The sequence below is a fragment of the Dermochelys coriacea genome, chromosome 3, assembly GCF_009764565.3.
Source record: "Dermochelys coriacea isolate rDerCor1 chromosome 3, rDerCor1.pri.v4, whole genome shotgun sequence".
NCBI classification, from domain to species: Eukaryota; Metazoa; Chordata; order Testudines; family Dermochelyidae; genus Dermochelys; species Dermochelys coriacea.
The window spans coordinates 58,651,275-58,677,331 of NC_050070.1; the positions used below are offsets into that span (position 1 = coordinate 58,651,275).

Genomic DNA, 26,057 nt, shown 5'->3' on the forward strand with positions numbered 1-26,057 from the left:
TTATAAAGAATAAATGCCCTTCCTTGCCATGTTCTGCTTCTTTAAGGAGCAGAGCCCAGCCCCACGCCTCGAGGGGAGGGGGGAAGGGGGCTAGTCCCAAGTCTTTCTGGTACCCATACCTGCTAAAAATCTCTTGCCGGTACTACGTACTGGAGGATACTGCCCTACTTGCGATACTGCTTTCAGTTGTATGATTCTATGAATCAGCACAAGTTAGACTAGCCCTAAAGTGGCTCTAATTGGTGCAAAGGGCCCCACTGTCCCCATGGCCAGATCCAGGAGCGGGGGTGGGAATGTGGAAGGATGACTTCCAATTACTTTGGATCCCACTTGAATCCTGTGCTAAGTACCGCTGGGCTGGACCGGAGTGGAGCCAAGCCCAATTCACAGCTTCCCAAATAAGCCAAGTGAAGTTGCCAGTCCCAGGTGTCTATTTAACACATCGATCATGATTATTTTTGGTTCTGACATTCACGCTGGAGTGTAGGAGAATACCGCGAATACTGGTTTTGTTTCAGAAAGGGCAAGAGGTGGGAACTGTAGATCAGAACACGGCCCCTGAGAATAGCCCTGTCTGGAGAGAGAGCGTGAGAGATTGAGCTCATCTATATCTGACACATGCATTTAGGAAACGCCCCTGCGAGATGCCTATTTGGTTGCCCGCCCTCTGAAAGTCTGACTCGCAGTCTAGGACAAGGATTACATGTTTTCCAGTCGGCCCAGTTTCTTTCAAGCTTGAACTCGTCTTTAACGAGGGGGGGCGGGCGCTGCTTAGATAGGCACTGTGGAGAGGTGGGGCTGGCTAGCAGGGGCAGCCTGGTGGTGTTTCAGAGTAGCAGCCGGGTTAGTCTGTATTCGCAGAAAGAAAAGGGGGACTTGTGGCACCTGAGCGACTCACACATTTATCTGAGCGGTTTCAGAGTAGCAGCCGGGTTAGTCTGTATTCGCAAAAAGAAAAGGAGGACTTGTGGCACCTTAGAGACTAACAAATTGATTAGAGCATAAGCTTTCGTGAGCTACAGCTCACTTCATCGGATGCATTTGGTGGAAAAAACTGATTAGAGCATAAGCTTTCGTGAGCTACAGCTCACTTCATCGGATGCATTTGGTGGAAAAAACTGATTAGAGCATAAGCTTTCGTGAGCTACAGCTCACTTCATCGGATGCATTTGGTGGAAAAAACTGATTAGAGCATAAGCTTTCGTGAGCTACAGCTCACTTCATCGGATGCATTTGGTGGAAAAAACATGTTTTTTTCCACCAAATGCATCCGATGAAGTGAGCTGTAGCTCACGAAAGCTTATGCTCTAATCAATTTGTTAGTCTCTAAGGTGCCACAAGTCCTCCTGTTCTTTTCATGGAGACGAGCGCACTTTGGCCGGCAGGTTTCAGAGTAGCAGATGTATTAGTCTGTATTCGCAAAAAGAAAAGGAGGACTTGTGGCACCTTAGAGACTAACACATTTATTAGAGCATAAGCTTTCGTGAGCTACAGCTCAAACGCGCCACCTCCCTTCCCCGCGCTCCGCAGCCGCCCCTGCTGGCAGGGAAGGGCCAGAGGCCGTGGCCTGGGGGGGCGGGGGGAGCGGGCCTGTCTATTTTGGAGCCCGCAGCCGGGAGGAAGGTTGGGAAGAGCCCCGCGGAGAGCGGGCGGGAGGGGTGCGGCCGCACTAAGGAGCGTCTTTCACTCCCCGAGCGGGCATGCCCCTCCCTGCGGCCGGCTCCGGCGGGACGCGAGCTCGGGGCGGAGGCAAGCAGCACCCCGCGAGCCGCTTTGCACGCTCCCGGAGCAGGATGCTGGTCCCCGGCCGGGCTGCAGCGAGCGGCTCCGCTCCGCTCTCCTTCCTTCGTCTCGTCTCGTGTCTCCTGGCAGCATCGGCTGCCGCCGAGGCGGGGTATGGACGAGGGCGAGCCGCGGGGGGCGGGAAGAGGGGGGGGGGCTGGCCGGAGGCAAGGCGCAGTGCGTGCGGTGCCCCGCTCAGGCCTGAACGCGGTTGCTGCGGCGGCCGGATCCTCCCGTTTCCAGTGGAACAGGATCGGGGCCTCAGGCCGCCGAAAGCGATGGGCGGGCATTGGCCTCAGCGGCGGCCCGCTGACAGGTTCCCTCCCAGGAGGATCACAGCACTGCACATAAATGGAGCAAACTTTGTAGCCAGCTGCTTGCCCACTCCGATGCACGGGTGCATTTCCCATGCACGGCGCGTAACGTTAATGTCCCCCCCGCCCCCCGGAGGCAGTGAGTCATGGGTAGGAGGAACCAGAGAAATCCCTCTGCTTTTCTGTGCTAGGGAAGGGCGCTTTATTGCATCCGATGAAGTGAGCTGTAGCTCACGAAAGCTTATGCTCTAATAAATTTGTTAGTCTCTAAGGTGCCACAAGTCCTCCTTTTCTTTTCTCCCAGCTAGGGAATGCGTTTTTAGATCTCCTCTGTGTTTTACGTGATTTGCCCTCTCCCATGCTAAATATGTTGTGGCACAAAATTACCTGAGCCTGCCCCATTGAGATGGGTGTGCAGCTTCCCCTGTTTTCTTTCTTGTTTATTTTCTAGGAGTTTCACAGACTAACCACAGCTTTTAGGTGCTTCTTTGGGATTCAAGTTGCATTTTTTTAAGCTTCGGGTCTTAGCCTTCTCCCACTGAAGTCGGTGGAGGAAGATGAGGCACAAACAGGCTCTGATCCTGCAGGTTCCTTTGTACGGGTGGACCTCCTGTGCCCACCTAAGGTTCCATTGACATTAATGGGTCTCTGCACTGGCATTGAGGTTTGCCTGCATGGAATAATTTCTATGTTACCAGAAATTAATTTGTAAGTTTGCTTCCGGACTTGATTCCCATTTTGGTACGTAGCAAAGAATGAATAAGTTAAACTGGACATTGGCACTGACACTACCCTATCAGTAAAGTATCTACAGTGTAATTTCCCTCTATTAGACGGAGGTGAAATGATTGGGCTTGTACAGTAATGCTGTTATGCTTATAAGCAGCACACAGAATCTTTTAAAAGGGGATAAGGCAATACGCTGCATGTATTGAGAGTACCATTTATGCATTAATATCAGCATATCCTTCCATTCACCGCCAAGGTTCTGCAGGTGGATCTTATAGTTACCAGTCCTTAGTGTTGCTCAGTCAGTTCCAGTGGCCAGCTGAAACTGCACACAAGGGAGGGGAGCTGGGTCTCTGTTAAGTGCATTCACAGCTCCAATGTTGATGCAGAACAAACCCAAAGTCCCATGGCAACACACTCTTCTTTTATAGTAAGTTCCCATACAAACCTATGGACCTTGCTGTGTCACACCAGAGCTGTCAATCATGAGGTATTCAAAGTTGTTCTTAATCAGCATTATTTTGAGTTGGTACCAGGAGTATCTGCAGCTGTTTCTTATCTCGTTCCTCTGGCTCAACTCCTTATCTTGTCCTTGGGGTGTATGCCTTTGCTTTAGGGTCGTCAATCTGCTATCTAATAAAGTTTGTGCCTCTTGACCATCCAGCCCAGTTGTCTTTTTTCAGTTAATTACTATCACACACACACACACACACACCAGTAAATGAGGCAATAATTACAGCCATAAAACTTCTATCCTTCTAAGAACAATCATTAACACAATCTGCAAAGAATAAACTCAGAACTATTTCTTCTTACTAATTCAAGGCTAGCAAAATGGAGTATAAAACAAAATAAGCAAAATGGAGTACAATTGACTTGAGGCAATTTCTCCCCATTAGGCTTTTGGCCTACATATGTTTGTATAAGCCTCTGCCTCAACATACAGTAGGGTGAACATAAGAATAGCCATAATGGGTCAGACCAAAGGTCTGTCTAGCTCAGTATCAATGCCAAGTGCCCCAGAGGAAATGAACAGAACAGGTAATCATCAAGTGATCCATCCCAGGTCGCTCATTCCCAGCTTCTGGCAAAAGAGGCTAGGGACACCATCCCTTCCTCTATCCTGGCTAATAGCCATTGATGGACCTATCCTCCATTAATTTATCTAGATCTTTTTGAACCCTATTATAGTCTTGGCCTTCACAACATTCTCTGGTAAGGAGTTCCACAGGTTGACTGTGCGTTGTGTTAAAAAATACTTCCTTTGTTTGTTTTAAACCTGCTGCCTATTAATTTCATTTGGTGACTCCTAGTTCGTGCGTTATGAGAAGGAGTAAACAGCAGTTCCTTATTTACTTTCTCCATACCAGTCATGATTTTATAGACCTCTATCATATTCCCCTTTAGTCATCTCTTTTTCAAGCTGAAAAGTCCCAGTTTTATTAATTGTTCCTCATATGGCAGCTGTTCCATACCCCAATCATTTTTGTTGCCCTTTTCTAAACCTTTTCGAATTCCAATACATCTTTTTTGAGATGGGGCGACCACATCTGCATGCAGTATTCAAGATGTGAGTGTACCATGGATTTATATAGAGGCAATATGATATTTTCTGTCTTATTGTTATCTCTTTCTTAATGATTTCCAACATTCTGTTTGCTTTTTTGACTGCCGCTGCATATTGTGTGGATGTTTTCAGAGAACTATCCACAATGACTCCAAGATCTCTTTCTTGAGTGGTAACAGCTAATTTAGACCCCATCATTTTATATGTGTAGTTGGGATTATGTTTTCCAATGTGCATTACTTTGCATTTATCAACATTGAATTTCATCTGCCATTTTGTTGCTTAGTCACTCAGTTTTGAGAGATCCTTTTGTAGCTCTTTGCAGTCTGCTGGGGACTTAACTATCTTGAATAATTTTGTATCATCTGCAAATTTTGCCACCTCAATATTTACCCCCTTTTCCAGATCATTTATGAATATGTTAGACAGGAATGGGCCCAGTACAGACCCCTGGGGACACCACTAGTTACCTCTCTCCATTCTGAAAAATGATCATTTATTCCGACCCTTTGGTTCCTATCTTTTAACCAATTATCAATCCATGAGAGAACCTTCCCTCTTATTCCATGACTGCTTACTTTGCTTAAGAACCTTTGGCGAGGGACCTTGTCAAAGGCTTTCTGAAAATCTAAATTCACTATATCCACTGGATCCCCCTTGTCCATGTACTTGTTGACCAACCCCCCCTTCCCAAAGAATTCTAGTAGATTGGTGAGGCATGATTTCCCTTTACAAAAACTATGTTGACTATTTCCCAACAAATTATGTTCATCTATGTGTTTGACAGTTTTGGTCTTTACTATAGTTTCAACCGGTTTGCCCGGTACTGAAGTCAGGTTTACCAGCCTGTAATTGCGAGGGTCACCTCTGGAGCCCTTTTTAAAAATTGGCATCGCATTAGCTATCCTCCAGTCATTTGGTACAGAAGCTGATTTAAATGATAGGTTACAGATGACAGTTAGTAGTCCTGCAATTTTACATTTGAGTTCCTTCAGAACTCTTGGGTGAATACCATCTGGTCTCGGTGACTTATTACTGTTTAGTTTATCAGTTTGTTCCCAAACCTCCTCTAATGACACCTCAATCTGGGACAGTTCCTCAGATTTGTCACCTAAAAAGAATGGCTCAGGTTTGGGAGTCTCCCTCACATCCTCAACTGTGAAGACCGATGCAAAGAATTCATTTAGTTTCTCCGCAATGGCTGTATTGTCCTTGATTGCTCCCTTAGTATCTCGATTGTCCAATAGCCCCACTGGTTGTTTAGCAGGCTTCCTGCTTCTGATGTACTTAACATTTTTTTTGCTATTACTTTTTGAGTCTTTGGCTAACTGTTCTTCAAATTTTTTTTTGGCCTTCCTAATTATATTTTTACACTTCATTTTCCGGAGTTTATGCTTCTTTCTATTTTCCGCATTAGGATTTAACTTCCACTTTTTAAAGGATATCTTTTTGCGTCTCATTGCTTCTTTTACTTTGTTGTTTCGCCATGGTGGCTCTTTTTTGGTTCTCTTACTATGTTTTTCAATTTGGGGTATACATTTAAGTTAAGCCTCTATTAAATGTATTTAAATAAAATCTATTTAAAAAGTTTCCATGCAGCTTGCAGGGATTTTACTTTTGGTGCTGTACCTTTTAATTTCTGTTTAACAAACCTCCTCATTTTTGTGTAGTCCCCTTTCTGAAATTAAATGCTACAGTGTTGGGCCGCTGTGGTGTTTTCCCCGCCACAGGGATGTTAAATTTAATTATATTATGGTCACTATTACCAAGCGGTCCAGCTATATTCACCTCTTGGACCTGATTCAGTGCTCCACTTAGGACTAAATCAAGAATTTCCTCTTCTCTTGGGGGTTCCAGGACTAGCTGCTCCAAGAAGCAGTCATTTAAGTTGTCAAGAAACTTCCTCTCTGCATCCCGTCCTGAGGTGATTTGTACCCAGTCAATATGGGGATAGTTGAAATCCCCCATTATTATTGAGTTTTTTATTTTAATAGCCTCTCTAATCTCACTGAGCATGTCACAGTCACTATCACCATCCTGGTCAGGTGGTTGGTAAAACATCCCTACTGCTATATTCTTATTATTCCAGCATGGAATTACTATCCATAGAGATTCTATGGTACAGTTTGGTTCATTTAAGATTTTTAGTTCATTTGATTCTATGCTTTTTTCCCACATATAGTGCCACTCCCCCACCAACACGACCTGTTCTGTCCTTCCAATATATTTTGTACCCTGGTATTACTGTGTCTCATTGTCTATCCTCATTCCACCGAGTTTCTTTGATGCCTGTTATATCAATATCCTCATTTAATACGAGGCACACTAGTTCACCCATCTTGTTATTTAGACTTCTAGCATTGGTATATAAGAACAATAGGGTGTGTGTGTAACAGCAGAAATATAGAATTTGTCACCAACATAGTTATTGCCTTTTGTAAAACAAGATTATTAAATACCAGACTGTGATGAGTAGATTTGATTTACTCCTCTTCCCCTTTTATGTTTTCCAGACCCACATTTCTGGTGACAGGTCCCCGGAACATTAGGCCTGGTGCAAATGTGACAATTGGGGTAGCTCTGCTGACAGACAGCCTTCCACAAGTCACAGTGAGAGGTGAAGTACTCAGAGGGAATGACACCGTGCTACATGGGGAAGTTACCTTTGAAAAAGGTGAGTTGGCAGGAACAGCCTAGAGCAGTGGGTCTCAACCTTTCCAGACTACTGTACCCCTTTCAGGAAAATGGTTTTTCTTGCATACCCCAAGTTTCACCTCACTTAAAAACTACTTGCTTACAAAATCAGACATAAAAATACAAAAGTGTATTACTGAACTATTACTGAAAAATTGCTTACTTTCTCATTTTGTCTGTATGAAATTTTAGTTTGTACTGACTTCGCTAGTGCTTTTTAAGTAGCCTGTTGTAAAACTAGGCAAATATCTAGATGAGTTGATGTACCCCCTGGAAGACCTCTGCGTAACCACAGAGATACACATACCCCTGGTTGAGAATCACTGGCCTAGAGAGATTTACATGAAGATTATTCTTCCCCTCCTCCCCGAAATATCAAGGCTGTTAAAAATACATTAAAACATGAATTTTATTGGACTTGTTTTACCAAGCATGGTCAATCAAAGAAGAAAAATCCTATTTCCATCTAAATATAGTTAAAGGTAGAACTGTTTGCTGAATAGTTAATGGTTTGTATGTGTGTGCACCCATTAATTCATTATAAGCACTTTGAAAATAATATGTGTAGTAGGGGAGTGTCATATGGTACCTGTGTGGATCTTTAAAGGACTCTGGACACTAGGGCCACATGAGTCCAATACAGAAACCCTCTCTCTTTCCTGTGTTTATTGGAAGGATTCAGAGACCAGGCAGGAGCATGTGAAGTGTCAAAGCCACTCATAAAGCAACCAAGCCCCATTGCTTTATATATATTAGGCAGACTGAGAAAAAGTGTGGGGCCAGTGTGGGGAGGAAGCTGCCATGATCACATAATGAGGTGGCTATCACTCAGAAGACTAGAGTGAGAAGGTCTCTCTTTGTTTTGAGGCTATGGCCCAGAGTCTGAGCTGTATGGCTCAAGGGGTGAAGGCCACCTTTGTGATCCCTGAATTCTAGTGCTGGCTGATGACTGCTCCTGTTTATGTTGTAAGTTTAGAGTAGTTTGAGAGCTACTGTAATGTATGCTCAGGTGGCTATAGCCAATGCTGGCAAGTCTGGCAGCTAGGAATAGCTGGAGCACTGAGGTGCTTCATACCTTGGATCTGCTCCAAAAGAGTGTTATTATTGTTAAATTGCCCACCTTTGGGCCCCGATCCCAAAGTTAATTGAAGTCAGTGAAAGGGCTCCCATTGATTTCAGTGGGCTTTGGATCAGGACCTTGAAGATGTAGAACAGAGCACATATTCACTAGAAAATAGGCTGAACACCCCAAACTCATTCCACGAGAGGGTGGATGAGAATAGCTGCCACAAACATAGAAGGCCCCATTCCACTATGAAGTTCCCAAATCATCCAAACCATTCCCCAAGATCATTTTGCTTAAAACTATAGCCCTGATCTCCTCTTATTTCAAAACTTTCCCACACACTATAATATAACATAGATATGAACCCATGCTGAGTAAAACTTTGTCATATGACATCATCACACAGAACTACACAGTATAATGATGGGCAGTGGGATGTTTCAGTTTGGGTAATAGGAGGCTGACTATTTTTTCCCCTCTCTTCACTGGAAAAATCAGTTCAGGGAACGTATAAGTGTGCAGTAATGATTTATGAGGCCACAATTGAAAGTATGAATTTGTCTACCTTCAACAGAGACCTCATCCAGCTATAAATTGTTGGACGTGAAGCTAACATGGCTTTTAGAAAAGATTTGTTGGACACTTAACAATACAGATGTTTGTATAACACTGTATAGTTATATTAACACAGTAAATCATTCTATTTTAATAAATAGATGGCAAGTGTTGAAATAACAGATGATACACACAGAAAGTGTTTAAGACAGTTCAGCACTTTCTAGATTGCTTTTAAACTTGTTACAACAGCTCATTTCCCCTCCTCATCTTGTCTGAGGCTGAATATTCTTGGGCTCACAGTGCCCCTTCAGATGCTCTGCTATTTGGTTCCTGGAAGGAAAATAGAATGCACATTTATTGTAAAAGCTGTTCTCTTCTTCCCTTCCTTTCTCTTTTAATTTCTCAGCCTATATACTTCCTCTGTCTCTGTTTCTCTTGACAGCAAGTCTAGCTTGCCTGGTATGGGCTGTTATTGTTTACACTTTGTTTAATGCCTAAGAGGGCACCAGGTAATTTACCGACATATGATCAGACCAGTTCCTGCCCCGAAGAACTTATAATATGTGGACCTGATTGTGCAATGTGCTAACGTCAATGGGAGCTGTGAGTGCTCAGATTCAGGCTCTAAACAGACAGCATATTGTTACTCTTTTTTGACCTGAGCAGCTAGCCATAGTTCAGGGTCTAGCAGGTTGTTCCAGTTAGGAGGAGAAATTGATGATAGTATCTGTTTGATGCAATTCTGTTTATTTACAGAGAATGTACAAAGTCCTATTTCCCTGAACATAGGGCTTCTCCCAAGGCCACACCATTCACTCACACCCACCCACAAAATATCTCTGGTAAAAAAATATCCACTGGAACCCTCCAGGCATATGATGCTAATTTTTGGGCAGACTCCATTCTGCCTTGTTTTAGATTAGGCGACTTAATGTCTCTTGCAGCTATCTTAAATGAAGGGTGCATTCACACCTATCAATTTCAACGAGGTTTGAACCCAACTCATAGCAACTTAACTTAGATATATTTAACTCAACTCATATATATATTTTTAAGATATGATCTAATTCAAACAGGAATTATTTTGGGGAAGTTATATGGCTTGTGTGAACAGGAAATCAGCTTAGGTGACCCTTCTGGCCTTGGAATCTATGCATCTATAACAATACCACATAGAGAGGAGTGGGGAAAAGATTTAACACAACACTTAAAAATTGTCTATTTAACTTTAACCCTAGCTTATATACCCTCTGTTTCTTATCGGTTTTTATATTTTTCCTGATTTTCTGTTTGATACATGGAAAGGCAAAGAACCAGGCACTGGAGATAAAGGGTTGAGAAAGTGGCAAGGCCAGAAGCAAGCAAGCAAACAGTACCAAGCTCTTGCTCTCACAGCAGGGCTTGTTGGGAATTGGAGGAGTTCTGTCCTGGTAGCACAGAAGACTATAAGTACTGCCAAATTCATGGTCCATTTTGGTCAATTTCAAAGTCATAGGATTTTAAAAATTGTCAATTTTATGCTTTTAGATGTTTACATCTGAAATTTCACAGTCTTGTAACTGTGGGGGTTCTGACCCAAAAGGGGGAAATGGGGTGGGGGTTGTGGGATTGCCACCCTTAGTTCTGCATTGCTGCTAGTGGGGGCATCAGCACAGAAGTGAGGGTTGCAGGGTATGGGGGGTTGTCGCTTTTGAGGTGGGGGTGGGGTAAACCTTACAGATGGGCAACTGCCAAGGATCCCATGATCGGGGGGCTGCTGTGGTCCCCTCCCACAGCCTGCGCAAGGTCCTTTTAACCCCTGAGCACTGGGCCCAGAGCTGGGGAGGGACAGGGCTAGGGGTGCTCAAGCTGGGGGCTCCTACTGTGCACCTACTGGGTCCAGCTGCTAGTCCCAGTCGGGCTGTGTAGGGACAGGACTTTCTCTTCCCCCGCAGGGGCTGTTCTTGGGGCCGGGTCAGACCCCCCAACCCCTAAGAGCCTCCCCTGGCTGCTCTAACTTCAGCTCAGCTCTGAAGGCAGCACAGAAGTAAGGGCAGCACGCTGGAAGCTGGAAACTGCAGTAGGAAGCTCCACAACTGCTGACTGGGAGCCCAGCTCTGAAGGCAGCACATCCGCGGAGCTTCCTGCAGCTGGGAGAAGAGGAAATCCTGTCCCTGCCCAGCCTGGCCAGGACTAGCAGCTGGAGCCCAGCCAACGGTAGACCCCCCCACAATAGCCAGATTTCATGGGGGATGATCGAATTTCACAGTCTATGACATTTTTTTCATGGCTGTAAATTTGGTAGGGCCTTAACTATAAGTATGGAACTACTGTGACTCAGAGATAAATAGCCTATCAGATTAAAACTTTAACTCTTTAACTACCTGCTGAACAGCAAAACAATCTAGTGTTAAACTATGTCACGGTCGAATATAGTGGCCTGAAATTGTTGCTTCTGTTAGTGGTGTTGACACATTGGATCATGCCAACTGGCTGATGTGGTGACATCATTTTGAGATATACTGTTTCTACAGTGCTGTTACCTACAGTGATAGGCTGGCAGCTGTTGATATGCTACCCAGGGAAAGGACAAGTATTGGTGAGGTACCTGAAGCTATTAACCATAATATGTATCCCACAACCTGGGAGTGGTTCTCCACTTATTCATCAGTGCAATGTAATCTGAAGGCCCCAGTTCAGCAAGGTGCTTAAGCATGTGCTTAACTTTAAATGTGTGAGTAAAAGTTAAGCATGTGCTCAAATGATTTGGGCCTCAAAGTACTTAAGCATATGCTTAACTTTAAGCATAAACTTAATAAGTATATTTCTAAGTACTTTGCTTAATCAGGGCCTCAGTTGGCATGAGAATTTGTTCCTTATTTAACATAACTCTTACTTTATGTAAGAAATAGAATAGAGTTGTCTATTCTCTAACAGTTGACAAGTTTGCAGTTTTAAATACGTTATAATTAAAATTTTGATTCCTTAGGGAGTTTTGAGATGAGACATGAGATAAATACTGTTGCAGTATGACTAGGTTCACATCTTTGCCTTGCTTACTAAATAATGTAACAAATGAAACAGACATATACTGATGACACGCTGGTCTGTGGTCCATGCTGAGAGACAATACAGAAGTGCTGATTACCTGAGCCTGGGTTCATGTACCAGAAGCAAAATATCAGACTCTGATGCAGCAAGCGAGATTATTTAGAAGTGATGCTTTGGTTTGGAGACCTACCTTCCTGGTATTGGGGTAGAAAGGGACACAATGAATATGTCTGCAAGTAGAAACACATGTCTAGAGGAAAAACTTATATGAGTAAACAGGACAAAAACATGCCCCGGGACATGGGAAGAGAAAGAGCTTGTATTTTCTGCAGTAAAACTAAGAAGAATATAGAAAGAATAGCTCTGGAGAAGCATGCACATCCTCACGACATTAGGGCCTTGCTACAGGTTCTGGGTAACACCATTATTAGAAGAACCTTCACGTTGAATGGAAGTGAATATAGAAGCGTCAGTATTGCTTATATCAGAAAAGGCATATCTTCCAATCTACATGAATTGCTCTGACATTCATAGGAGAGCCACTGACAATGATGGGGACTATAGACATGCAGGTTAAACTCCATAGATAGAGAGCTCCAGTGTCTCTGATTATGGTCTTTATTCCCATACATGAGAAGCCAGTGATGGATCAAAAAGATCCAGCTGAATTAGCAAAAAGCTTGATGGAGAAAAGTAAAGCCATCTAGCTACAGTATTAAAGGAACATGCTTTGGTTTTCAAAGGAGAAATGGAGAGCATGTAATATTTCACTGTAAAAGCTATCCAATAAGCTGGGCAGCCCACCCGAATGTTACAAGGAGAGCATGAGTTTGCCATATGCCATCAGACCATCAAAACAGATCTGGAAAGTCTAGTCAAGACAGGAGTTGTGTCATGCATAGACAATGAGCAACTGCCATTGTTCCAGCGCTTAAGTTAAAAGAGAATTTGGGGCGGTTTCAAAGTGACTCTAAATCCAGTCTTATGTGCAGAACAATATCCTTCCTCGTAGTTAACATTTATTTGATTCTTTACCAGGCAAAAGGTTATTGAAATTGAGTCCTGCCAAGCTTACTTACAAATGCAGTTGGAAGAAAAAATCCCAGGGGAATGCTAACAATAGCAGTGCCTAATGAGTTTTACTGACCTAAATAAGTTTTTCAAAACGTAAGCTCAACAGAAATGCTCCCATTAATTAAAGAAGAAAATAAAAAGAAAATAAAAAGTCAACTGGAAACAAAAACATTCTCTTGCAGGGTTTGCCATCTACACATTGCAATACGTTCTAGTGCATGAGAACTGTTGTGATAATTGGGCCTACAAATTGTGAGCTCAACTGTAACAAATATATGTAAGTTAATAAGAGGTCACAATTGCCTACAACAGGAATTGGCAACTTTTGACATGAGTCCCATCAGGGTAATCTGCTGGTAGGCCGCTTGATATTTTGTTTATGTTGACCATCCGCAGGCATGGCCCCCCGCAGTTCCCGGTGGCTGCAGTTCGGTGTTCCCAGCCAACTGTTTTTTCCCTTCTTTTCTTTATCTTTAATAAAAGATTAAAAAAATTAATGGTGTGTTTGCCATGATACTAAGCAGTCCAAGACCACTGTATACCAAATTCTGGACCTTGTTTAACAATTTTTCGTGTTGGACAATGACTGGCTTATGCTAACACCTGGGCCCCTATAGTCCGTCTAAATTAAAACAACAGAGCCTGATTATGAAATTGATTTTAAGCTAGAGTGAAAACCAACAGTCTGTTTTCATTATATGTGCAATACTGAATGATGTGAAAAAAGTCAACATACAGCATAAGTATGGAAAGAAAATTAAGTTTTAAAAATACTTTTACTTGTAATAACATATGTTAGAATTTAAGGAAACTGTAAAAACATTTTGATTCATAAAATATGACTTAGGTTAAGCTTTATTTCTTTGAGCCAAAATGAAGTAGAGTTGCTTTATTGACAGAAGATCATACAAAATACTGGGGGTCTAAATTAGATGTTATACCTCAAGAAAGAGATCTTGGAGTCATTGTGGGTAGGTCTTTGAAAACATCTGCTCAATGTGCAGCGGCAGTCAAAAAAGCTAACAATATTAGGAACCATTAGGAAAGGTATAGATAATAAGACAGAAAATATCATAATGCCACTGTATAAATCCATGGTATGTCCACACGTTGAATACTACATACACGTCTGGTTGCCCCATCTCAAAAAAGATATATTAGAATTGGAAAAAGTACAGAGAAGGGCAACAAAAACAATTTGGGGGTACGGAACAGCTTCTCTATGGGGAGAGGTTAAAAAGATGGGGACTGTTCAACTTAGAAAAGAGATGACTAAGGGGGGATATGATAGAGTTTTATAAAATTATGACTGGTGTGGAGAAAGTGAATAAGTAAGTGTCATTTACTTCTTTGCCTGACACAAGAACAAAGGGGGTCACCAAATGAAATTAATAGGCAATAGGTTTAAAACAAACAAAAGGAAGTACTTCACACAACACACAGTCAATCCATAGAACTTGTTGCCAGGGGATGTTGTGAAGGCCAAAATTGTAGCTGGGTTCAAAAACTAATTAGATAAGTTCATGGAGGACAGGTCCATTGGAGGACATTAGCCAAGATGGTCAGGGATGCAACCCCATACTCTGGGTGTCCCTAAATTTCTGACTGCCAGAAGCTGGGATACGATGATGATAAAGGATGGATCACTGAATAAATTTACCGGTTCTGTTCATTCCCTCTTGGAGCATCTGGCACCGGTCAACTGTTGGAAGACAGGATACTGGGCTAGATGGACCACTGGTCTGATCCAGTGTGGTCATTCTTATAATCTGGTTGAAAATAGCTTTCATTATTTGTATGCATTAACTGTAAATTTCTTGGAATAGTAAATTAATTTATATGCATTGATTGTACATCCCCTCTGTAGTGAAAGAAACAACTGTTAATAGAATTAACTTTGAACTAGCGAGCTGTACAAATTATCTTCCAAACGAATATTTGCTAAACATGACAGAGGCTGTGAGAATGACTAACAAGCTCAGACAAGTACAATGATCATCCATGTCAATACTTGAAAAATAGTTCTTGCTAGGAGTTGTTTTGCATACTTAACAATATGGTCTGACGTGACACAGTGGAAAACACTGATGAATGGTAAGTTGTAAAAAAACAATTTAGTAAGGATGAAAATACTAGATATGCTGAATCCCTTATGTTAACATAAACATATCACAATGTTTCTTTCAAGTATAGCTAATATTCTTCAGCTGTGCCAAGTGACTCATTGGTGGTTGCAGAGGATATACTTGAAAATCTGAAATGTGGTTGCTATGAAATTGTGAGGCAACTGCATCTGGGTAGGGCAACGTGAGACTCATACATCTTCAGTTCTCTGAGTGACTGTGGTTTAAAACAAAAATAGAGCAGGCGAGAAGTATTTCCAACTCTTTAAGAAAAAAAGTATTACAGGATTGTACAGTTGTTGAACACCCTAAAGCTAAATGATAATGGACTGTGATGAGTTTTTTGCAGAAAGACAGGGGTAACATTCCTGTGCAGTACTCCAACTGTGCAGTGCAATTAGAATAACTTCTACAATGCAGTCATGGATAAAGGGCAGGTAGCTTAGAATCACAGGAAAGCAGGGCAGGAAGGGACCTCAAGGTATCATCTAATTCAGCCCCCCGTGCTGAGGCAGGACCAAATATACCTAGACCATGGCTGACAGGTGCTTAACTTCTTTTTAAAACTTGCAATGACTGGGATTCCACAACCTCCCTTGGTAATCTATTCCAGAACTTAACTACCCTTATAGTTAGAAAAAATTTCCTAATATTTAACCTAAATCTCTCTTGCTACAGCCCATTAGTTATTATTCTGCCTTCTGTGGGCATGGAGAACAATTGATCATTGTCCTCTTTTAACAGCCTTTAACATCTTTGAAACCTGTTATTAGGTCCCCTTCTCAGTCTTCTTTTCTCAAAACTAAAGTACCCAGGTTTCTTAATTTTCCCTTAGTCAGTGCAGAGGGACCCCAGTGAGAGACACTATCAGAATCTAGCCTGGAAACCTGCAAGCCGCTGTTTGAACAGAGACTAGATTGGAGAGGGCACTCCAGGCACCAGGCCTGAAGAGACCTAACCCTCGACTGGATCGCCCAGGGGCTAAAATAAGAACCACTATCGCTCACTTTGAACTATATCTCTGTATCTAGGGTATTTGCAACATTTACACCTCTGTATCTAGGGTATTTGCAACATTTCTTGGCAGCCCTGGTAAAATAACCTTTTCCTTAGCCATAAGTCTGTGTGGTTACTGGGACCCGCCAGGGCTAGCTGCGTACAAGACCTAGCTGCTGAAGCATGTACAATGCTTGCCTCCAAGTCATGGTACGCTTGGCATGCTACTGACACCTAAGGGGTTGGTGTACTCCAGCACTGAGCAGCTGCAATAATTACACAGTTAATGCACTCCCAAGGTGCTGCACCATTGCTTCCCTGGTTTGCTTCCTGCCAGACCACTTCTCTCCAAGGAGAAAGGAGAACATTAAACAAAATAAATCAAGGTAAATCTCACATCTTCTGATCGTTCAGACATCTTGTGTCCTCAGCAACCCCAATAGTCAGAAGTCCCAGGCAGGTACTAGTGTACCTCCAAGGAGGTACTAGTGTAGGTCTGTTCAGTTCCACTGGCTGCCAGCAGCTGTATAGTCTTAAGAAGGTGATGTTTGGGGCTTCAAAGGGAAGAGACCTGTATATGACTGAGAAGTATCCAATCACACATGACTCTGTCCAGGCTGGCAACCTATCCTCACTCCCTGGCCTAACATACACCCTTGGTAACAGTTACATAGTCCTACAAGTGTTACTAGGATGTTGTCTTAGACTATCGGAAAGGGAACTGACTAGCTATAGAACAGTGGTTCCCAAACTTGTTCCACTGCTTGTGCAGGGACAGCCCCGGATCAGTTTGTTTACCTGCCGTGTCCGCAAGTTCGGCTGATCACGGCTCCCACTGGCCACGGTTCACCGCTCCAGGCCAATGGGGGCTGCGGGAAGCGGTGAGGGCCAAGGGACGTGCTGGCTGCCCTTCCTGCAGCCCCCATTGGCCTAGAGCAGTGAACCGTGGCCAGTGGGAGCTGCGATCGGCCGAACCTGCGGACGCAGCAGGTAAACAAACTGGTCCGGCCCACCAGGGGCTTTCCCTGAACAAGCGGTGGACCGGTTTTGAGAACCACTGCTATAGAGGATGTCAGCTATGGCAGAAGGGATTATGATGTGGCACAACCACTAGCATGGTAACAGGTAACAGCACTCATTTATAGGGCTTTCCAATAGCTCTGTAACCAGCATCACCACCTCCACACCCACCCTTGGCGAACACACAATACCCACTGGAATTACTACACTTCCCACGCTGGGTTGACATCAGCCACACTGTATATTTCAGGCCCAGCATATTCACAGACTTGGGCATTTTGACTGAGCTGCTGCAGTTGAGCTGTTTGATTCTAGTAAACTGGCCATTGGCCCATGCAGATGAGGTGAGAATGGATCCCATCATTATCCTGTGTGATGTCCTTCATGGCTCTGTCTAATGAGAGAGAAAATAGCAGAATTCTGAAGTCAGCTTGTTTCTAACCTGTTATTCACACTCTGAGACTGGAGTAGTTACTGCTAATTCCTGCTACTTCTGCTGCACCCTCATTTGTTCTAGTCATGAATGTGGAACTGCAACTTCTTTTCTGCCTAAACCTTCTCTTTTTATCTGACTCATGACGAGATCCCCTAGGCAGCACACGCCGGCTGTGCAGCTCGTGCTGCAGCCATGTGCTGAATGTAGAGTTGCTTTTACTGTCTATTGAGAGACACACTGCTTGGAAGCACAGTACATTTGCACTCCCTCAGGAGATGCATAGGGATTTTGCCAGCATGTTTCAATATTGCAATGGAAAAATCTGTGGCTTCTTGAGATTAATTGCACCGTATATTTCCCCTGGAGGTACAGGATTAGTGGTTGGGCAAAACAGGCAGGAGACAGATCTGTCCACTTACATCCTGAAGTGTTAGGTGCTATAGAAATACCTAGACAGCTAGCAAATCATCAGAAAACCTAGGGAACTTCAAACATACATGGGTGTCCTTGATGCCTTTGTGAGACTCCTAGAACCACACCCAGCATTTGGTAGCATGACTGACTTCCATGCCCTACTGCCATTGGCTGCTTACTTGTGGAGGCATCCATGTGACCTATTCAGGTAGGGTTAAAGTGTGCCTATCAGGAGATGCTAGTGATTCAGCCATGATGCATTCCAGTTTTGATTAAGCATTTGCATGGGGAAATGTGGTATATGATGGGTGATCCCTAACTGCTTCCCCCCATTTCCCATTTGGTATCCCACAGATATGCTGTGAATATGTCATGCTGTTGTGTGAGAGGTGCTTATTTCCTGTGGGCAGGAAATTGCTTAGTCTTTGTTGACCTGTATAAAGCGTTCCCAGTATTTTTTTAAACGCATCTCTAGATTATTATATGGCATCACCTCTGTAGTGTCTGAGCGCCTTCCAAATAATTCAACAAGACCAATACAAAAGAAAACACTTGTCTCACCACCTTTAAGAGGAAACTTGAATAAATATTTGGATACTTTGCTTTTTTAAGGAGTGAGTTTAAGGAGTGAGTTGACTTGTCTAGACTGGAAATGTACCCATCACAGCCATCAGTGCCAACCACCTGTGTAGCTGCACCAGAGCAAATCATGAACAGGCTAAGCTGCAATTCGTACTCGTGCATTTTATTCCAGTTTCAAGCAGTGGTAACTGCATCAGTACAAAGAACAGCAAATAGCATCTTTCCGTGTCTATGCTAGGGGTTCACACTAGTGTAGCTAAATTGATGGCTGGTCACCAGTGCCTGAAATCCTTGGAGATAAGGCCTGAGTTCAAGTTTGTACATGTTTGTCTAGTCATTGACAGAAAAGTGAGTCAAGGAAGTGAGTTTTGCACCCAGGTTTGAAAGCGATGAGAGCTGTGGTGATTCCTGTCTCTTTCAGGAGTGAGTTCCATAGTCTACGTCCAAACGTCAAGAAACTACTGTTTCCGGTGCCAATAGGCCATCCTCTGTAAATTGACAGTTTCATTATTTCAGTGGGACGTGGATATGGAGGAATGTAATGCACAGGGAGGGCCAATCCTGCAGCAACCTGCATGAAACTTTTAGTACCATTATACAAGGCACTGGTGAGACCTCACCTAGAATACTGTGTGCAGTTCTGGTCTCCCATGTTTAAAAAGGATGAATTCAAACTGGAGCAGGTACAGAGAAGGGCTACTAGGATGATCCGAGGAATGGAAAACTTGTCTTATAAAAGGAGACTTAAGGAGCTTGGCTTGTTTAGCCTAACTAAAGAAGGCTGAGAGAAGATATGATTGCTCTCTATAAATATATCAGAGGGATAAATACAGGAGAGGGAGAAAGAAAAGGAGTACCCGTGGCACCTTAGAGACTAACAAATTTATTAGAGCATAAGGAAAACCTTTCATGGTGACAAGCAAGGTAGGCTAATTCCAGCAGTTAACAAGAATATCAGAGGAACAGTGGGGGTGGGGGGTGGGGTGGGAGAGAGAAATACCATGGGGAAATAGTTTTACTTTGTGTAATGACTCATCCATTCCCAGTCTCTATTCAAGCCTAAGTTAATTGTATCCAGTTTGCAAATTAATTCCAATTCAGCAGTCTCTCGTTGGAGTCTGTTTTTGAAGCTTTTTTGTTGAAGGATAGCCACTCTTAGGTCTGTGATCGAGTGACCAGAGAGATTGAAGTGTTCTCCAACTGGTTTTTGAATGTTATAATTCTTGACGTCTGATTTGTGTCCATTCATTCTTTTACGTAGAGACTGTCCAGTTTGGCCAATGTACATGGCAGAGGGGCATTGCTGGCACATGATGGCATATATCACATTGGTAGATGCGCAGGTGAACGAGCCTCTGATAGTGTGGCTGATGTGATTAGGCCCTATGATGGTATCCCCTGAATAGATATGTGGACAGAGTTGGCAACGGGCTTTGTTGCAAGGATAGGTTCCAGGGTTAGTGGTTCTGTTGTGTGGTGTGTGGTTGCTGGTGAGTATTTGCTTCAGATTGGGGGGCTGTCTGTAAGCAAGGACTGGTCTGTCTCCCAAGATCTGTGAGAGTGATGGGTCGTCCTTCAGGATAGGTTGTAGATCCTTGATGATGCGTTGGAGAGGTTTTAGTTGGGGGCTGAAGGTGATGGCTAGTGGCGTTCTGTTGTTTTCTTTGTTGGGCCTGTCCTGTAGTAGGTGACTTCTGGGTACTCTTCTGGCTCTGTCAATCTGTTTCTTCACTTCAGCAGGTTGGAAATATTCCTTGAGTCTGAGACGTCGAAAATAGGATTCTAGGTCACCACAGAACTGTATCATGTTCGTGGGGGTGGAGGGGCAAAAGGAGAGGCCCCGAGATAGGACAGATTCTTCTGCTGGGCTAAGAGTATAGTTGGATAGATTAACAATATTGCTGGGTGGGTTACAGGAACCATTGTTATGGCCCCTTGTGGCATATAGTAGTTTAGATAGCTTAGTGTCCTTTTTCTTTTGTAGAGAAGCAAAGTGTGTTTTGTAAATGGCTTGTCTAGTTTTTGTAAAGTCCAGCCACGAGGACGTTTGTGTGAAAGGTTGGTTCTTTATGAGAGTATCCAGTTTTGAGAGCTCATTCTTAATCTTTCCCTGTTTGCTGTAGAGGATGTTGATCAGGTGGTTCCGCAGTTTCTTTGAGAGTGTGTGGCACAATTATTTAAGCTCAGCACCAATGCGGACACAAGAACAAATGGGTATAAACTGGCCACCAGGAAGTTTAGACTTGTAATTAGACGAAGGTTTCTAACCATGAGAGGAGTGAAGTTTTGGAATAGCCTTCCAAGGGAAGCAGTGGGGGCAAAAGATCTATCTGGTTTTAAGATTCTACTCGATAAGTTTATGGAGGAGATGGTATGATGGGATAATGTGATTTTGGTAAGTAATTGATCTTTAAATATTCAGGGTAAATAGGACTAATCCCCTGAGATGGGATATTAGATGGGTTGGATCTGAGTTACCCAAGAAAGAATTTTCTGTAGTATCTGGCTGGTGAATCTTGCCCATATGCTCAGGGTTTAGCTGATCGTCATATTTGGGGTCGGGAAGGAGTTTTCCTCCAGAGCAGATTAGAGAGGCCCTGGAGGTTTTTCGCCTTCCTCTGTTGCACGGGTCACGGGTCACTTGATGGAGGCTTCTCTGCTCCTTGAAGTCTTTAAACCATGATTTGAGGACTTCAATAGCTCAAACATAGGTGAGGTTTTTCGTAGGAGTGGGTGGGTGAGATTCTGTGGCCTGCGTTGTGCAGGAGGTCAGACTAGATGATCAGAATGGTCCCTTCTGACCTTAGTATCTATGAATCTATGAAACTTGGAGGGAGAAGCACAGGTGGTAGGAGGGAAGAGTTTGGAGGAAGAGGCACTAGGCAGCCAGGGAAAGAATTCTCTGTAGTAATTCAGCTCCCTCTCCATCTAGTGCCCCATCCCTGGCCACTGAGGATGTTTGCTACTAGCAGTCACAGATTGGCCATATGCCACTGTAGGCATCTCATCATACCATCTGCTCCATAAACTTATCAAGCTCAGTCTTGAAGCCAGTTAGGTTTTTTGTCCGCACTGCTCCCCTTGGAAAGCTGTTCCAGAACTTCACTCCTCTGATGGTCAGAAACCTTTGTCTAATTTCAAGTCTAAACTTGTTGATGGATTTATATCCATTTGTTCTTGTGTTCACATTGGTGTTTAAATTAAATAACTGTTCTCCCTCCCTGATATTTATCTGTCTGATGTATTTATAGAGAGCAATCATATCTCCCCTCAGCCTTCTTTTGATTAGGCTAAAAAAGCAAAGATCTTTGAGATATTCCATTTCTCTGATCATCCTTGTAGCCCTTCTCTGTACTTGTTCCAGTTTGAATGAATCTTTCTTAAACATGGGAGACTAGAATTGCACACAGTATTCCAGATGAGGTCTCACCAGTGCCTTGTATAATGTTACTAACACTTCACTGTTTCTACTAGAAATATTTCGCCTCATGCATCCTAGGACTCATTAGCCCTTTTTCACGGCTGCATCACATTAGCAGCTCATAGTCATCCTGTGATCAACCAATATATCCAGATCTTTCTTCTCCTCTGTCATTTACAACTGATAAGTTCCCATTTTATAGCAAAAATTCTTCTTGTTAGTCCCTATGAGCATGACTTTGCACTATTAAATTTCATCTCATTTCTATTACTCCAGTTTTCAAGGTCATCCAGATCTTCTTGTATGATATTGGCAATACCTCCCAACTTTGTGTCATACACAAATTTTATTAGCACACTCACACTTTTTGTGCCAAGGTCATGAATGAAAATGTTAAATAAGATTGGTCCAAAGACCGATCTCTGAGGAACTCCACTTGTAACCTCCCTCCAGCCTGATAGTTTACCTTTCAATGTGACTCACTGTAGTCTCCTCCTTAACCAGTTCCTTATCCACCTTTCAAGTCTCGGATTATTCCCCATCTTCTCCATTTTAACTAATAATTTCCCATATGGACCTGTATCGAATGCCTTACTGAAATGCAGGTAGATTAGGTCTACTGTATTTCCTTTGTCTAAAAAAATCAGTTATCTTCTCACAGAAAGAGATCAGGTTGGTCTGGCATGATCTAACTTTTGTAAAACCATGTTGTATTTTATCCCAGTTATTGTTTACTTCTAAGTCCTTAACTATTTTCTCTTTCAAAATTTGTTCTAATACCTTGTATACAATTGAGGTCAAACTAACAGGCCTGTACTTTCCCAGATCAGTTCTTTTCCCTTTCTTAAAAAATAGGTACTATATTAGCAATTCTCAAGTCATAGGGTACGAACCCCGAGTTTATGAATTCCTTAAAAATCCTTGTTACTGGGCTTGCAATTTCATGTGCGGGTTCCTTTAATATTCTTGGATTGAGATTATCTGCCCCTCCTCTCCCCCAGTTTTGTCCCATTAAGCTATTTGAGTTTGACTTCTACTTCGGATGTGGTAATTTCTACTTTGATATCCTCATTTCCATTAGCCACTGTGCCTGTACCCCCAAGCTCCTCATTACACTTATTAAAAATGGAGGCAAAGTATTCATGTAGGTGTTGGGCCATTCCTTGATGGTCTTTAATCTCCACCCCATCCTCATTGCTTAGTGGTCCCACTTCTTTCCTTGTTTTCTTTTTATTCATATGGCTATCAAACCTTTTACTGTTGATTTTAATTTCCTTTGCAAGGTCCAACTTTGGTTGACTTTTGCAAATTCTTACCTTTTCACTACATTTTCTGACTTCCAGGAGGTAGCTTTCCTTTGCTGATCCTTCCTATCTTCCATTCCTTGTAGGCTTTCTGCTTTCTCTTAATAACCTGTTGGAGAGGCTTGCTCATCCAGTTTGGTCTGCAACTCTTCCCTACATTTTTCCCCCTCTTGTTTGAGATACAGGCTTCAGATAGCTTCTGCAACTTTGACTTAAAGTAATTCCAAGCCTCCTTCACATTCAGATCCTTGAGTTCCTCAGTCCAGTCCACTTCCCTGACTAATCCCCTTAATCTTTTAAAGTTTGCTCTTTTGAAATCAAGGACCCTAACTGCAGACCTTTGTTTCTTTATCCTTCCATTTAGTTTAAATGAATTAGCTCATGACCACTCGAACCAAGGCTGTCCTCTACAACCAGTTCTTCTATGAGATCCTCGCTACTTAACAATACTAAATTTAAAATAGCATAACCTCTTGTTGGTTGCTGACTATTTGGTGAAGAAATCTGTCAAGTATCACATCCAGGAATATCTGGGCCTGCCATTTTTAGTAGCACCAGTCCTCCAATCTATACCTGGGAAATTAAAGTCTCCCATAATCACACAATTCCTAATAGAATGTATTTAATCAAAAATATTAAAGATATGGTCTCCATATTAGAAGTCTCTATCCATATCCAAATCAGATCCTGGGGTCTGTAGTAGATCCCAAGCACTATCCTTGCAGAGCCTCTGGGGCTTGGGTCCAGTGTGTTAATTCTTCCATGACTTAACCCCAGTGGCAGAAAACACAACGCTATAGTTATGTTGTATAAGCCCAGTACGATTTCAGTTACTATATAGGATAAGAATTTTAATATACTTTAAATAAAACCACAAAATCAACATATAAAAATAATTTTCTAGGTTTTCTTTCACAATGGAAAATTAATTTCCTTTTTGTGAATATTTTAGCCCCTGCTCTTAGTTTAGGCTGTGGAATCTTTATAGGGGATTTGTTTATCTTTGTCATAGCAACTGATGAGCATTCTTTCAACGAGGTGACAATAACAGTAATATAGGTTTTGTGGAAATACAAAAACCAGGAGAACTTTGCAGAACAAATTTTCTTGGTTTCTCTGGTATTAAGCTGCTTTGAAACATGCTGTTCAGGAAAAAGGGTTTTCATCTATTACTTTGAAGAAAAAACTTGTAAATATGTCATGAACAAGCATATGTAAACACAGCTGCCAAAAGAAAGAAATGAAGTAATTTCAATCATTTCAACCTGCAGGCATCCTAAGTTTTCTTTTCCCTAACAGGATAAAGAACAGATGAGGAAAGCTAGTAGGGAAGGTTGAGGGGAGAGACTATTTTTAGCAACACCTTCCAAATTAACATGAATATAAGGCCAGCTCTTTAGCTGGTATATAGATTAGCTATTCACTTCAGTGGTGGTACACTAATTCATGCTAGCTGAAGTTCTGTTCCATTGGGCCAAATCATGAAGTCCTTAATGAGGTTGCCATGCCCCCTTTTAGGCGAGACAAAATAGTTACAGGAGTGTTCTATATCTGTATATATGTAAATAGGTAACTAATAACGCAGAGGCAACATGGTGGTGGGGGGCAGTGAGGTCACAGATTTCTGCAGAGTCTGTCCCATAGGGCAGTGGGGATAGGCAAGTACTTGGGTTGCCTCTTGCCGGGAGGCCCAGCAGCGAGTAGCTAGTGATTTCCCTGGTGGCGGCTCTCACCATGTGTCTGTGCAGTGCAGGGAGGGAGAAAGCAGCCAGGTACCTGGCTGCGGGCAGAGTCCCCCCACAGCTACATGGGGCTGCTTCTCCTTCCCTGCTGCTGGAGTGCCAGCACTTCCCGCTGCCTACTTTTCAGACTTCGCTGGGATGAATGCCCTGTGCCTTTCCCCGGGCAGAGGCCACTCTCCCGCTCCTACAGCAGGGGCTCTGCTCAGGGCCTCGCACTGCATCGGACTTGCCCTGCCTTCCGTTTAGCTTCTAACATGAGTCAGGATGGAGGTGGCTCTCTCTTCCGGAGCCCCACTGCATGGGGCTGGTCCAAGCTGCCTGGTGTCACCCACCCCAGCTTTCTGGTGTAGCTTGCTCCTACAAATGCTCCTCCACACCCTCCTCAGTTCTAGAACCAGAGGCAACGTGTGCTGCGGTCACATGCCCCCCCACTACCAAGGGTTATGTGTCGCCTCTGTATAAGGTGCCAATTAGAGGTGAGCAAAAATGGGAATTTCCATCCCATGAGAAATGTCGATATCTCAACATTTGTGTTCATCCAAAATAGGGACGAAAAGTTAAAATATCAAAATTTTTCATGGAACAAAAAATAAAAAAAAAATTGCATTCAGAAATGATGAAATGTTTTCTTTCTGCATTTCCAGTCAAAACAAAATAGTTTGATTTTCCCAAATAATAATGTTTAGCTTCCATTTGTTAGCTGACCTAAAATGCTTTGTTTCAAGTCAGTTCAACACTAAACTGTAGTGTCCTATTGTGGTGCATTGCCTCATGAGAGCTGTAATTTGGGTTGCCTGATGCCCCTATTTTCCCTATTGACCATGCACCCATGATGCACCCACCAGGCGATGCAGCGTGCCATTCAGTCAGAGCAAAGACTGATATATCCTGGGAGAGGTAGTCTGGCCAGGGAGCCAGGCTCATAGGAGATAATGGAGTCCTGAACTACAGCTCCCATGTAGCAATGTGACATCAGAGGGAAATGGGGTTTAATGCTGAACTGAGCTGAAGTGAAAAATGGACAATTTTAATTGAGCAGAAACTGCATTTTCTGTAAGAAAAACATTCTGACAGAAAATTCCCAACCAGCTCTAGTGCCAGTAGTTGGGGCTCAAGAATAGGTAACATAGGCTCCTGGGTTCGGTAGGACCATGTAACAGGATGCACCTCCGCTCCTGTCTTCTTGCCCAATGGAAACTGCGCAG

General features: G+C 43.0%; 1 protein-coding gene across 1 annotated transcript in view; it reads left to right on the top strand.

Annotated features, from left to right (window-relative positions):
- The first annotated feature begins 1,509 nt into the window (after positions 1 to 1,509).
- CD109 (CD109 molecule) overlaps positions 1,510 to 26,057 on the top strand; it is a 139,868-nt gene continuing 115,320 nt past the window's right edge. Inside the window, exons 1-2 of the mRNA XM_038397201.2 lie at positions 1,510 to 1,894; positions 6,906 to 7,066. Coding sequence (XP_038253129.1) covers positions 1,701 to 1,894; positions 6,906 to 7,066 — 355 coding nt within the window. The 5' untranslated portion in view covers positions 1,510 to 1,700. The remainder of the gene's footprint in view (positions 1,895 to 6,905; positions 7,067 to 26,057) is intronic.